This window comes from Mauremys reevesii, linkage group 1 (genome assembly GCF_016161935.1).
Source record: "Mauremys reevesii isolate NIE-2019 linkage group 1, ASM1616193v1, whole genome shotgun sequence".
Taxonomy (NCBI): domain Eukaryota; kingdom Metazoa; phylum Chordata; order Testudines; family Geoemydidae; genus Mauremys; species Mauremys reevesii.
In genome coordinates this window covers 4,024,355-4,039,566 of record NC_052623.1, presented here as the reverse complement: position 1 = coordinate 4,039,566, position 15,212 = coordinate 4,024,355, and the positions used below count along the sequence as shown (strand labels likewise).

Sequence of the window (15,212 nt, the reverse complement as noted above, 5' to 3'; positions counted from 1 at the left end):
TTCTTTTAGTGATAGTGGAGTCCCAGAGTTGACAATTTCCAGGACCAGTGAGCTCACAAACTCCAGCTAGTTCTGGAAACCTCAGATTCACCTTGAGAGGATGGAGAAGGCTCAGGCTTCCTCTTCCTGCATTTCTCCTGCATCCCACCCAAGGAACAGGCTTTGAGAGAGCAGGAGTCCATTTCCCTCTTGGGGTGATGGAGGGACTGTGGTTACGGAAGGGAAATCAGGACTCCTGGCTTTTGTCTGTCATCCTGCCACTCATTCCCTCAGTAAACCTATCTGTATAATGGGGATATGTTCATTGTGACTTTTCTTTGCTTGGTGTTTTCAAGATCCTTCCATGAAATATACTGCACAGTCTGATGATAGTTACTGATGAGAATTATTGATCTCTGATATCTTAGCAACAGCCCCATGTGCCTCCTGAAAGTTTACGTTTCTCTCTTTGACATATGACTCCAGATCTGTCTGCCTACTATGTACCCATACATCCTGGGCATTTACAGGGTACCAGACCTGGTGGAGATCTCTGTAATCAAGTACAATTTTAAAATATATTATAATACACAGAGCAGACAATTCCTCTCTGACAAAGTGGAGAGCCCCAGAGGTTTAATCTCCCCTTGGGAATGTCCCTTAATTGCTGTTTACTTCTAAAGCTGGAAGAATAACACAAATGTGCAGACAGGCCTGTCTCCAGCCTGTTTACATCCAGGTGCTGCTAATTCCCTAGAGGCTGAGTGAACCCCACTGGGATTGCACAGAGCTATAATATAAATGATGCACATCCCTGTATCGGCTCTCGGTGTGGGACGCTGCTGCAGATGCTGGGGTGAGAGAGGTGTGGAACACGGCTACCTGCGGGGGATTCCCAGGGAAGACACTTCCATCTCAGGATTCACAGGTACCCATTTTTTGCATAGTAGCTCACCTGCTCGACAAACCCAGTTTAACATCTATGTGATGGGATAGAGCGTAAGTCTGTGTCCTTTTCGCTCTTCACATCCATTAAACTGGCCATGGCCCCTGCCACAGGGATGGAGTTTTCTCTAGTATTACAGGGCAAAAGGTCGCACCTTGCTGGGCCCTCAGGCTCGCTGGTAGATGCCGGACTTGAGGTGGCTGCATTTCAGTGGCACATTGATCCTTCAGGATGAAAGGTGTTACAAGACAAGGCCAAATTCTGAGGCCGTGACCAATACTACCCTCAGTCCCCAATGAGGAAAAACCTCATTGGAGTCAGAACTGAATAAAGATCTCAGGAGCCAGCTGTGTGTTAATGCAGAGAGACTGTCGCCTCCTCCTCTTACATTTGTGGATTCTGGGGACACTGTAGTCTGATTTTTTATGTGCTGGAAATAGGGTGACCAGATGTCTAGATTTTTTGGAGGCAGTCTCTATATTCAGGGATTTTTATCTAATACAGGCACCTCTTGTCCGCCACATCTGTCCTGTTTTTCAATACTTTCTATCTGGTCACCATAGCTGGAAATCATGGAGGTGCTAAGGCTCCTCAATGAAACAATTATAAGAATTTTTCAACATGGGCGTGACGTCTTGTCTCCTGACCTAATTCTCCAATTCAGAGGAACTGTTATGCCTCAAACTTTCAAAAAAACAAGTGAGCCGGAAACTGACATCAGGCATGGAACATTAGAGTCTAAATTATTGAAGATTGGCAAACTTATAAATAACTGAAAGAGAGTTGTCCTTATAGAAGGTGTCAGACAGTTTTAAGTAAAGTTGGTGTCACAAGCACCAACTACAATGGCCAGTCCATTTGCGAATGCCATTCACCTAAGCTCTTTGCTCCTATAATATCTGTGGCAAGGAGTTCCCCAGGCCAATTATGGATTATGTAAACAATTTTCTTCTATCAGTGTTAAATGTTCAGGCTTTCAATCTAATGGAGTGTTCCCTTGTTTGTGTGTTACACCGTAAATATAAATGTCTGCACTACTTTCTTTATTGATAGATTCATTGGGTTTATGGTTAGAAGGCAGTGTTAGATCATCCAGTCTGATCTCCTGTATAAAACAGGCCTCTACATTTCACCGAGTTATCCTGTATTGAGTTTTCCTGTATTGAGCTGGATGACTTGAGTATGAATAATGCCTGGTCTACACTAGGATTTGATATCATGGAATCACAGAGCCACATGGTGAGAAGGGACTGCTGGGGTCACCTATCCTAATCTCCTGCTGAGATACAGGATTTGTTGTGTCTAAACCATCCAGGACAGGTGGCTGCCCAGCCTCCTTTGGGAGCCTCCAGTAAAGGAGCTTCCACAGCCTCTCAAGGCGTCTGTTCCATTGTCCTCCTGCCCTTACAGTTAGGAACTTTTTCCTGAGATCTCATCATGATCTGCTATACTGTAATTTGAAGTCAATTCACTGTTGTCTCGCCCGCTGCGGTAAGAGAGGAGAAATTTTCTCCACCTTTTCTATCACAGCTTTTCAAATAGCTGAAGACGGCTGTCATGTCCCTCCTCCGTCTCCTCTTTCCCAAATTAAACATACCCAGTTCCTTTGGCCTTTGCTCATATCGTTTTTATTCCATCCTTTGGGTTATCTGGACACAATTCTCCAGCTGAGGCCTAACCAGTGCCAAGGAGAGCAGTGCTCACCTCCTGTGACTTGCATGCTCTGCCTATGCTAATTCAACCAAAAACTGCATTTTATTTTTATGAAACATAGTGAACAGCAAGAAACCCCACACCACGGAGAGATGTAGATACACCAACCTAACCCTGGTGTAGACAGTCTGAGGCCAATGGATGAATTCTTCCATCGCCCCAGCTACCACCTCTCGGGGAGGTGGATTGCCCTCACTGGCGGAAGAACCCCGGACATTGGTGTTAGCAGTGTCTACACTGATGTGATACAGTAGCACCACTCTAGCCAGTTAGTTCTAGTCAAGCCTCGAGCAAATCTTCCAGAATACCATCCAGTCGGGATCTGCAGAGATGGTGAGTTGGAGAATCCACCACTTTGTGGTGTAGTCAAACGATTAATCACCTTCAGTGCTAGGTATTTGGCCCTTATTTAAAACAAGAATGTCTCTGGCTTCAGCCTCCAGCCATTGGGTCTTGCTCTGCCTTTCTCTGCTAGATTACAGAGACCATGATTACCCATTGTTTTCTCCCCATGAAATTCTCCACTTGACTGTCTTTTTCATAAATTAAGTCCCTCACTCTTTGGCATTTTTCCCAGCCTCCAATAATAGTCAGTTTCACCAATGCCATGTGCAGATCATTGATGGAAATATTGAATACCATCGGCCCTAGAACTGATCCCTGCAGAACCCCACTCACCCCATCCACTGACAATGGCCCATTGATAACTGCTTTCTGAGATCGGTAAGTTAGGCAGTTTATATGCATGTTACATATGCTCTACTGATATTGCACTGTGTTCATTTTTAATCGGTATATTTTCCAATATTAAATCAAATGCCTCTTAGAAATCAAAGTTTATTGCATCTGCACAGTTTCCCTGATCAACAAATGTGCCCTCTCATTAAAGGATAAAGTCAGATTTATTTGACAAGACTGATTTTCCATAAACCCTACTGTTGACTGGCATTAATTATAATCCTAGACTTTTATTTTAAATTAATCCCATATCAGTTTTTCTATTGTTTCCTAACCTTCTGAAATCTTTATTAACTTCCCCTTTTAAAATACTTTATATTTAACACAGAATTGTCCTCTCTTTGCTTGTTTTTTTTTAAACTTTGCTGCTGCTTGATTGCATACTTCTGATTCCACATGAGATCTGTGTTGGATTCTTCAGTTCATAATTATTGTGTTCGTAACTCTAAGGTTCTACTGTGGATGCTGTTTAACATTCTCCTTGACTTCTAAGGAGTGGAAAGTGTTTCATCACCTCATGTGATATGAATATCTCCTACTGTTTCTTTCAGAATGCAGAACAGAACTATTTCTTGAACACATCTACATTATCTTTAATATTAAGAAGTTTACTTTCTCCCTCTCATAATTGGCATAAAATTTTCCTGAGATTTTTTTTCTTAATGTACTTAATAACCTCCTTTTTGTGATATGTAGCTCTGTCAAACACTGATTTTTCCCCAATCTCTTAACAACCTCTTCCAACTTTCATAACATCCCATTTGGATTGCTTGCTATAGATATTTCCTTTTTCCCGCTCCCCTCCCTGCCCCAGTTACTGCCTCCCCTTTCTCACTGAACCGGGTTTTTAGCCAAAGGTATCTACTTTTTTCACTGTGAAATCGTGGCTTTTTAGCTGCCTAATGAATTCCTCTAACAAACTCCTAATTTTCATTTCCATTTTTCTGTCTCCATTTCCCCCCCCCCCATCTGTTTCGCTCTTACTTTGTCTCATTTTACGGGAATTAACACTTTTAAAACACGAAGAGTCTATGGATATTATTGCTTGGGAACTGTTCTCTCTTTGTCCATTTGAATGAAATAAGTCCCATTCTTTATTTTCCTCTCCTCTATCCTATACTCCCTTGTTTGTCTCTTCTCTAAACTAAACTGTCCCCGATTTTCAGTATGGCGCACTAGGATAGTCACCCCCATTCTCATAGACTGTATCAGAAACTCTCTTTTGAGCTGCTATATTCTTTATAGAGATTGGGTGAGAAAAACAGAGTGCGTGTGCAGAGCAGGTTAGTGTCCATCCCATTCCTTAGGCATCCGAACATTGTCTTTGTTTTGGCCACTACTAGGTATGAGCCGGTGTTTCTGTGCAGCCCAGGTCTTTTCCCTGAGGTGTTTTCTAGCTGGGATGTTACTCCTGCCATATGACTAGACAAAGATTTTCCAATCTCAGATGTTTAGCAACAATGTTAATGGGGAAATCCCTACACTATGGAGTCTCTAGCCTGGATTTCATTGCATTAAGGAATAATGAGGGATAACCAGTATCCACAATCTTGTTTGCTGTGGGTGCCTCTTAAGGTTTCCCATATGTAACAGGGTCCTCTGCTCGCCCCTCTTCCTGAGGCCCTCTGCTGCCCCGATAAAGCACAGGGAGGCTTCTCTTGCTGAAGCACCCGTGACTTTATTTACACAAGTTCCCACCACCAGTGATACTATTTACAGAGCTTGCAGGCCTGACAATCGCCTCTTCCACCCTGAGTCTGCCCTCAGCCTGGAGACTGACCTTCCCCTGGCCATTCCTCCTCTTCTGGCTGCCAGCCAGCCTTTATAGACCTTGAACCCTCAGGCCTGCAGGTGCAGCCAGATCTAAAGGCCAGGCACCAGGATTCATTAAAAAGGGGGTAGAGAATAAGACTGAGAATATATTATTGCCCTTATATAAATCCATGGTACGCCCACATCTCGAATACTGTGTACAGATGTGGCCTCCTCACATCTAACAAGATATTCTAGCACTAGAAAAAGAACAGAAAAGGGCAACTAAAAAGATTAGGGGTTTGGAGAGGGTCCCATACGAGGAAAGATTAAAGAGGCTAGGACTCTTCAGCTTGGAAAAGAGAAGACTAAGGGGGGATATGATAGAGGTATATAAAATCATGAGTGATGTTGAGAAAGTGGATAAGGAAAAGTTATTTACTTATTCCCATAATACAAGAACTAGGGGTCACCAAATTAAATTAATAGGCAGCAGGTTTAAAACAAATAAAAGGAAGTTCTTCTTCACGCAGCGCACAGTCAACTTGTGGAACTCCTTACCCGAGGAGGTTGTGAAGGCTAGGATTATAACAATGTTTAAAAGGGAACTGGATAAATTCATGTTGGCTAAGTCCATAAATTGCTATTAGCCAGGATTGGTAAGAATGGTGTCCCTAGCCTCCATTCATCAGAGGATGGAGATGGATGGCAGAAGAGAGATCACTTGACTTCTCCCCAGCCCCAATCTATTTCTCCTGATTGGGGCTGGCTGAGCAGGGGCTAATTAGGTGCCTTTGCACCAGCACCCTGCTACACCGTATCACAATACGTTAGAATTATTGATGTATGGAGCACCATCTTGTGTGGAATTGGCATTTTCCTAATGTACTTAATAACCTCCTTTTTGTGATATGTAGCTCTGTCAAACACTGATTTTTCCCTAATCTCTTAACCCTTTCCAACTTTCATAACATCCCGTTTGTATTGCTTACTATAGATATTTCCTTTTTCCCGCTCCCCTCTCTGCCCCAGTTACTGCCTCCTCTTTCTCACTGAACTGGGTTTTTAGCCAAAGTTATCCACTTTTTTAACTGTGAAATTCTGGCTTTTTAGCTGCCTAATGAATTCCTCTAACAAACTCCTAATTTTCATTTCCATTTTTCTGTCTCCATTCCCCCCCCCCCAAAATCCGTTTCGCTCTTAATTTGCCTCAGTTTAGGGGAATTAACACTTTTAAAACATGAAGCGTCTATAGATATTATTGCTTGGGAACTGTTCTCTCTTTGTCCATTTGAATGTAATAAGCCCCATTCTTTATTTTCCTCTCGATCATATGCTCCCTTCTTTCTCTCTTCTCTAAACTAAATTGTCCCAGATTTTCAGTATGTTGCAGTAGGATAGTCACTCCCATTCTCATAGACTGTATCAGAAACTCTCTTTTTAGCTGCTATATTCTTTATAAAGATTGGGCGAGAAAAACTGAGTGTGTTTCCAGAGCAGGTTAGTGTCCATCCCATTCCTCAGGCATCCGAACATTGTCTTTGTTTTGGCAACAACAGAATATGAGCCGGTGTTTCCGTGGAGCCCAGGTCTTTTCCCTGAGATGATTTCTAGCTGGGATGTTTCCCCTGCCACATGACTAGACAAAGGCTTGGTTATTTTCCAATCTCAGCAACCATATTAAAGGGGAATTCCCTACAGTATGGATTCTCAGGCCTGGATTTCATTGCACTAAGAAACGATGAGGGTGGCCAGTATCTACAATCCTGTTTGCTGTGGGTGCCTATTAAGGTTTCCCACATCACAGTGTGTTAGAATGATTGATGCATGGATCACCATTTTGTATGGAATTGGCATTAGTAGGGTCAGTTGTTCATAATTCATTTCTCTGAATAATAAAAAATGTTCACTGTCTGAAGAGCCACCAATCTGCTTCACCCAGGACAAGAGTGTTCAGTAGTGCACATAGTGTCTCATATTAACATTGTTTCTCCATCCAGGCCTTTCTACTGTGACCATCACCCTAGAGCCTGGGCACATACAGAAAGTCAATAAAACATATGGTACATACAGGAGACACGATTCTGCTTCAGAGCTGGACACCTTCTCTCCCACTCCATGTCAGATTCCAACACAAGTGACTTCACCAACCCCTCCACCTTCATCCTGCTGGGCATTCCTGGCCTGGAGAGGGCCCATGTCTGGATCGCCATCCCTTTCTGCACCATGTACGCCATAACCATCTTGGGGAACTTCACCATCCTGTTCATTGTCAAGCGGGAGCCGAGCCTCCATGAGCCCATGTACTATTTCCTCTGCATGCTGGCTGTCACTGACATGGTCCTGTCTACGTCCATCCTGCCCAAAATGCTGAGCATCTTCTGGTTCAATTCCAGGGAGATCGATTTCAGTGCATGCTTCACCCAGATGTACTTCATTAACTACTTTGCAGCAATGGAATCAGGGATTTTTCTGGCCATGGCTTTCGATCGCTATGTGGCCATCTGCAATCCCCTGAGACATTCTACCATCCTGACAAAGCGCGTGGTGGTGAAGATTGGCCTGGCCTTGGTGCTGCGAGGCTGCTTACTCATACTGCCATATCCTTTGTTGGCGAGTCGGTGGCCATATTGCAAGACCAACATCATCCCCCACACGTACTGCAAGCACATATCTGTGGTGAATCTGGCCTGCGCCGACGTCAGTGCCAGTAGTTACTACAGCCTCTTTGTGACACTCTTTGTTCAGAGTATGGATGTGTTTTTTATTGCTGTGTCCTATATCCCGATCCTCAGGGCTATCTACAGTCTACCCACAAAGGATGCCCGGGTCAAGACTTTTGGGACCTGCAGCACCCACCTCTGTGTCTTTTTTGCCTCTTACATCCCAGTTCTCTTCTCATCCGTCATGCACCGGATTGATAACGCTATGCCCCTGTATTTGCTCATTCTCATGGCCAATGTGTACATTCTGGTGCCTCCCACACTGCACCCTATCATCTATGGGGTGAGGACCAAACAGATCCGGGACAGGCTGCTCTCGCTGTTTACTCATAAAAAGACATAAAGTTCCCTCCTGCTGCTCAGATGTTCAGACCGAGCTCCGTGCAGAGCTGGTTGGTGACATAGTCCTGGTCCCTCTTCCCTGAATCACTGATTGGGCTGTCAAAGGGAATTAAACACTTTACTGAATTTACCATGCTGTGTCAGCATGACAAACTCGGGAATCGGTCTATGTACATGGAGTTGTCACCTTTCTTATCACTTGTAACTGGAACACCAAGCCCCCTCCCTTTGCCACTCCTTCCAAGAAGACCACATGCCTTCTCTGCCTCTTCCCTGCAGAACCCCGCCATCGCTAGATCCTCTCGTCTCTTCCTTTCCCTTGTCACTTGCTGGATAATCTCCATATCCCTCCCTCCAACCTCCACAGCCAGTAAGGGAGCCATTTCAGGGTTTTTTAGGGGGGAGAAAAGTTTAAATGTGATTCCAGGGTTACTTAGGCTCTTAAAAATGCAAGTATTTTGGCACATTACTTAGCAATTAACTGAAAGGGGCACTGTAGGGAAGAAAGAAAATTAAAGAAACATTAGACCCACTCAGCTCTAATGCATTTTCTGCCATCTTATGGTAAATCACTTAAGGGACACTGGTAAGGTTTAAAATGTTAATGTACGTTCTTATTTTGTTACTTTTGTAGAAAGAGAGACACCATCAGGACTCCTGGGTTCTATCTCAGCTCTGGGAGGGAAGTGGGGTGTAGTGGGTTACAGCAAAAGGCAAATACATCTGGGGTCTATATAAAAACATCAGAATAGCCATATTGGGTAACACCAATGGTTCATCTAGCCAACTATCCTCTCTCCTGATAGTTGCCAATTCCAGGAGCCCCAGAGGGAATGAACAGAACAGGGAATCATAAAGGGATCTGTAGCAGGGTGGACCCTGCTCCTGCCCTGAGGGGTTTAAAAGCAGCCTGGCAGGGCTTGAGAGCGGTGGCTCTAAAAGCTGGGCTGATTGGGGAAGTGGCTGCAGCTGGGCCACACCCCAATCAGGCCACAGCTGGCCCCTATAAAAGGCTGGAGGCCAGAAGCCCAGGCAGTCTCTCTCTGCCTTCAGAGAGAGAAGGGCCTGGCTGCAGGGAGCTAGAAACTGGATACCTGAGTGAAGCAGGGCCGGGGAAAGGCTGGGGAGCTCCAGCCTAGAAAGTCCCAGGCTGCAGCCTAGCAGTGGGCCAACAGGTACTGGGGGTTGCAGAGGGCATCCCAGGGGTAGGCCAAGGCAGCAGGTCTAAACCCTCCTTGCCAGTGATGAGTAGGCTGATACTGCAGTCTGCCCCAGGGCGTGGGGCTAGACAATGACTGGCAGTAGCCAATTCTGAGGCAAGGTGGGGATAGAGGGTTCCCTGAGGAGAGGGGAGACCCAGAGAGAAAGGGGTTACTGCTAGGGGGCAGCACCCCATGTAAGAGGGCACCGGGTCCAGGGAGGGACACAGGGGGCCTGAAGACAGGCAGATCACCGGCCTGCAAAGGGCGCTCCAGCGCTGGAACAGAGCTAATTCCCCAGAGCAACCAGTAGGAGGCACCGCAGGGGTGAGTCTGACCCGTTACACGTGGTGGAGAATGCGGGCACAGCGGTCCGCCCCGATACAAGGTGCCAGGGCAAGGACTGTGGACTATTGCCTGAAACAGAGACTTGAGAGACTGAAGAAGATGAGAGACTATTACTGGAGAGCCTGTGTGGCCCGGCTCACCGAGCAGCAAGCAAGGCTGCTTCAGCTGCTGCGGGGGCAGGCACATGGACCTCAATGGGGCCAGGCACCTTGGGCTGGAGGCCAGTGCCGAGGCCTAAAGACTGTTTTGCCTGCGGGCGATGGGGACACTTCAGAAGAGAGTGTCCCTACCAGACTCGAGTGCCCCCTGTGAAGTTAACCGGGGGGCTCCAAACCTGTTGGGGTTGTGGGGAGCAGGGACACCTAAAGGGGGAGTGCCCTCATGGAGCTCCCAAGGCCCGGGCCAGCCCAGACGGAAGGGCTAGGGCCCAAACAAGCAAGACTGGGGCCGTGGCAGAGGGAAGGCGCCGAGGGTGCTTCCACTGCCACACGAAGGGCCACATCAAGAGGCATTGCCCCCTGAGACAGAAAGGGGGAGTGCCCGAAACCAAGGCTCGGTCTGGGACTAGCCACCAGGAAGGGGTAGTCCAGACTGAGGCCCCTAAAGACAAGGGGGCTGGGGCAGAGCGGCCTCACCTTAAACAGGGAACTCACACAAGGGCCAAGAGGGCCGAGGTGGGAACCCAGACTGAGGTGGGAACCCACATAGGACCAGAGAGGTCTATGGTGGGGACCCAGACTGTGACTGAAGCAAGCAGGCTGCTCCAAGTGCTGGAGAGCCTGCAAGCAGAAAGAGATTCTCTGCGGACCCAGCTGAGGAGAAAGCTGGGCCGGTAGAGCACCCCACCTGCCCCCCGGTGGAGGGGATCTTGAGGTGGGGGGTGTATAGCAGGGTGGACCCTGCTCCTGCCCTGAGGGGTTTAAAAGCAGCCTGGCAGGGCTTGAGAGCTGTGGCTCTAAAAGCTGGGCTGATTGGGGAAGTGGCTGCAGCTGGGCCACACCCCAATCAGGCCACAGCTGGCCCCTATAAAAGGCTGGAGGCCAGAAGCCCAGGCAGTCTCTCTCTGCCTGCAGAGAGAGAAGGGCCTGGCTGCAGGGAGCTAGAAACTGGATACCTGAGTGAAGCAGGGCTGGGGAAAGGCTGAGGAGCTGGGGAGCTCCAGCCTAGAAAGCCCCAGGCTGCGGCCTAGCAGTGGGCCAACAGGTACTGGGGGTTGCAGAGGGCAGCCCAGGGGTAGGCCAAGGCAGCAGGCCCAAACCCTCCTTGCCAGTGATGAGTGGCTGATACTGCAGTCTGCCCCAGGGCAGGGGGCTAGACAATGACTGGCAGTAGCCATACACTGAGGCAAGGTGGGGATAGAGGGTGAAGGTTCCCTGAGGAGAGGGGAGACCCAGAGAGAAAGGGGTTACTGCTAGGGGGCAGCACCCCATGTAAGAGGGCACCGGGTCCAGGGAGGGACACGGGGGGCCTGAAGACAGGCGGATCACCGGCCTGCAAAGGGCGCTCCAGCGCTGGAACAGAGCTAATTCCCCAGAGCAACCAGTAGGAGGCGCCGCAGGGGTGAGTCTGACCTGTTACAGGATCCATCCCCTGTCATTCAGTCCCAGCTTCTGGTAAACAGAGTCTCAGGACACCATCCCTGCCCATCCTGTCAAATAGCCACTGATTGACCCATCCTGCATGAACTTATCTAGTTCTTTTCAGAACCATTTTTGAGACCTGGTCTACACTGGTGTGTGTCGGGGGTTGGCAGCTAAGTCAGAGTAAGTTCCGCAACTTCAGCTGCTAAAATAGTGTAGCTGAAGTCAACATCCTTAGAGCTACTTAACACGGTGTCTTCCCTGTGGTAGGTCGACTGCTGCTGCTCCCTCGTCGACTCCGCCTATGCTTTTCGCTCCGGTGGAGTACCGGAGTCGATGGGAGAGCACTTGGTGGCCGATTTATCGCGTCTTCACAAGAAGCAATAAATTGACCCCCAGTGGATCGATAGCTCCCAAGGTAAGTGTGGACATGACCATAGACTTGGCCCTCATTACATCATCTGGCAAGGAGTTCCACTGGTTCACTATGAAGAAATACTTCCTTTTGTTTGGTTTAAATCTGCTGCCTATTAATTTCCTTGGGTAACTTCCAGTTGTTGTATGCCTGACGCACCTAATTGCCTTTTATGATGAGATAACCGGCTCTGTGGATTAGGGGAAAGCAGTGGATGTGCTATTTCTGGACTTTAGCAAAGCTTTTGATACAGTCTCCCACAGTATTTTTGCCAGCAAGTTAAAGAAGTATGGGCTGGATGAATGGACGGTAAGGTGGATAGAAAACTGGCTAGACGGTCGGGCTCAACGGGTAGTGATCAATGGTTCCAAGTCTAGTTGGCAGCCAGTATCAAGTGGAGTGCCCCAAGGGTCGGTGCTGGGGCCGGTTTTGTTCAATATATTCATTAACGATCTGGAGGATGGTGTGGACTGCACCCTTAGCAAGTTTGCAGATGACACTAACCTGGGAGGAGCGGTTGATACGCTGGAGGGTAGGGCTAGGATACAGAGGGACCTGGACAAATTAGAGGATTGGGCCAAAAGAAATATGATGAGATTCAACAAGGACAAGTGCAGAGTCGTGAAATTAGGACGGAAGAATCCAATGCACTGCTACAGACTAGGGACTGAATGGCTGGGCAGCAATTCTGCAGAAAAGGACCTAGGGGTTAGGGTGGATGAAAAGCTGAATATGAGTCAACAGTGTGCCCTTGTTGCCAAGAAGGCTAATGGCATTTTGGGTTGTATAAGTAGGGACATTTCCAGCAGATCGAGGGACGTGATCATTCCCCTCTATTCAGCACTGGTGAGGCCTCATTTGGAGTACTGTGTCCAGTTTTGGGCCCCACATTACAAGAAGGATGTGGATCAATTGGAGAGAGTCCAGCGGAGGGCAACGAAAATGATTAGGGGGATGAAGCACATGATTTATGAGGAGTGGCTGAGGGAACTGAGATTGTTTAGCCTGCTGAAGAGAAGAATGAGGGGGGATTTGATAGCTGCTTTCAACTACCTGAAAGGGGGTTCCAAAGAGGATGGATCTAGACTGTTCTCAGTGGTAGAAGATGACAGAACAAGGAGTAATGGTCTCAAGTTGCAGAGGGGGAGGTTTAGGTTGGACATTAGGAAAAACTTTTTCACTAGTAGGGTGGTGAAGAACTGGAATGGGTTACCTAGGGAGGTGGTGGAATCTCCTTCCTTAGAGGTTTTTAAGATCAGTCTTGACAAAGCCCTGGCTGGGATGATTTAGTTGGGTTTGGTCCTGCTTTGAGCAGGGGGTTGGACTAGATGACCTCCTGAGGTCCCTTCCAACCCTGAGATTCTATGATTCTACTATTTGAGGAATAAATAACATTTTCTTATTCAATTTTCCCCCACCATGCATGCTTGTATAGACCTCTCTCATACCCTGCCCCCCCCCACAGTCTTCTCTTTTTCAAGCTCAAAATACACAGTCTTATTAATCTCTCCCCATTTGGAAGCTGCTCCATACTCCCAATCATTTTTGTTGCCATTTTCTGAACTTTTCCTATTCTAATATACTTTGTTTTCAGGATGGGCTACCAGAGCTGCATGCAGTATTAAATATGTGGGTGTACCATGGGTTTATATAGAGGCAATATGATATTTTTATATATTAATATAATTAATCAGCCACTGGTTTAAAAGAAAGTAAAGGAATGATTCACCAAACTCACGGTTAACCCAGGCAACTCTTTGCCAGACGATGTTCTGAAGTCCAATACTATAACAGGGTTAAAAAAAGTACTAGATACATTCATGGACGATAGGTCCATCAATGGCTATTTTGCAGGATGGGCAGGGGTGATGTCCCAAACTCTGTTTGCCAGAAGCTGCGAATGGGTGATGAGGGACGATCATTTTACATACAGACATGAATGGAGGTAATCAATCTGTATATATCCATGGTACGGCCACATTTTGAATACTGCATGCAGATGTAGTCGCCTCATCTCAAAAAAAGATATATTGTAATTGGAAAAGGTTCAGAAAAAGGCAACAAAAATTATTAGAGATATGGAATGGCTTCTGTATGAAGAGAAATTAGTAGGACTGGGTCTTTTCAACCCGGACAAGAGACGGCTAAGGGGAAATGTGATCGAGGTCTCTAAAATCATGACTGGTGTAGAGAAAGTAGATAAGCAAGTGTTGTTTATTACTCTTCATAACACAGAAACTAGGGGTCACTAACTGAAATAAATAGGCATCAGGTTTAAAACAAGCCAAAGGAAGTATTTCTTTCCAGGCAACCTGTAGAACTCCTTGCCAGAGGATATTGTGAAGGCCAAGACTCTAATGGGGTTCAAAAAAGAACTAGATAAATTCATGGAGGACAGGTCCATCAATGGCTGTTAGCCAGAATGGGTAGGGATGGTGTCCCTAGCTTCTGTTTGCCAGAAGCTTGGAATGAGTGACAGGGTTGGATCACTTGATGATTCCCTGTTCTGTTCATTCCCTCTGAGGCACCTGGCACTGGCCACAGTCGCAAGACAGGAGACTGAACAAGATGGACCTTTGATCTGACCCTGTATGGCCGTTCTTATGTTCTAAAGTTCTAAAGTTCTTAAGTCAATTTCATAGTAGAGATGATGAGTTTTAGAGTTGCACAGCATTCTTTCAGGATTAGTTCATACATTATAGGCGAATGTCCAAATATGCAATAGTGTTAGGATATAGATATTCAGGTCTGTCTGCAAAGGCCTATACTTTAAACTGACCTAATAGGCTTAATTGGTTTCTTTCCACCTCTTCCCCCCTCTCCTCCCCCTGCCTTTCCACACCTTTGTTTTTCTGAAGTTTTAATAGAGGGTAATTTGGATACTTATGCACAATGTTTTTGGTTTTGTTTGTTTGTTTGTGTTTTGTTTCATTTGGGACAAAGAATTATGATGGTCTGCTGTATTCCACTGGAATTTTTGGAGTAAAAGATCCATGGGCAACCATGGAGACAAATGTTTTACTGCCTTTTGAACCATCTCAAGGTAAAGACAGCACAGGTTAAGGCAGCTGTGTGGCAATAATTGTACTTGGTGGCTGAGTTGTTACAGACAAATTGCACCACCTTAAAGAATTAAATGTAAGAGTAAGTGATTTAAAAAACTAAGTGAAAAGTTACAAATACCTTTTGCAAAAATTGATAATACAGGGTTTGGAGAAAAGTAAAGATTTGTAAGTTGTAAAAATAGTACAGGTAACAGTTGTGAAGATGTTAAAGGTAACAGTTGTGGTGTTAAAAGAAGCAAGTTTTTGGTTTAATAATAAAACCCAGTTATATAAATGTAACTGTGTGTGCAACTCTGTGCAGTCACATTGGATGGAAGCTTGGTAATTAAATTATACTGGGGGGTCAGGTAGGGTGGATACTACCACCACTATGCTGCTGTTCCCAGAAGCCTTTACAGCTATTCTGAGGGAG

At 46.3% G+C, this 15,212-nt stretch overlaps 1 protein-coding gene across 1 annotated transcript; it reads left to right on the top strand.

Annotated features, from left to right (window-relative positions):
• Positions 1 to 7,291: 7,291 nt before the first annotated feature.
• On the top strand, positions 7,292 to 8,194 carry LOC120402277 (olfactory receptor 52R1-like; the record flags this gene model as incomplete). Its single annotated transcript, XM_039532763.1, has 1 exon — positions 7,292 to 8,194. A coding segment is annotated over one exon (903 nt), but the record flags the coding sequence as incomplete, so codon positions are not given.
• Positions 8,195 to 15,212: the final 7,018 nt, after the last annotated feature.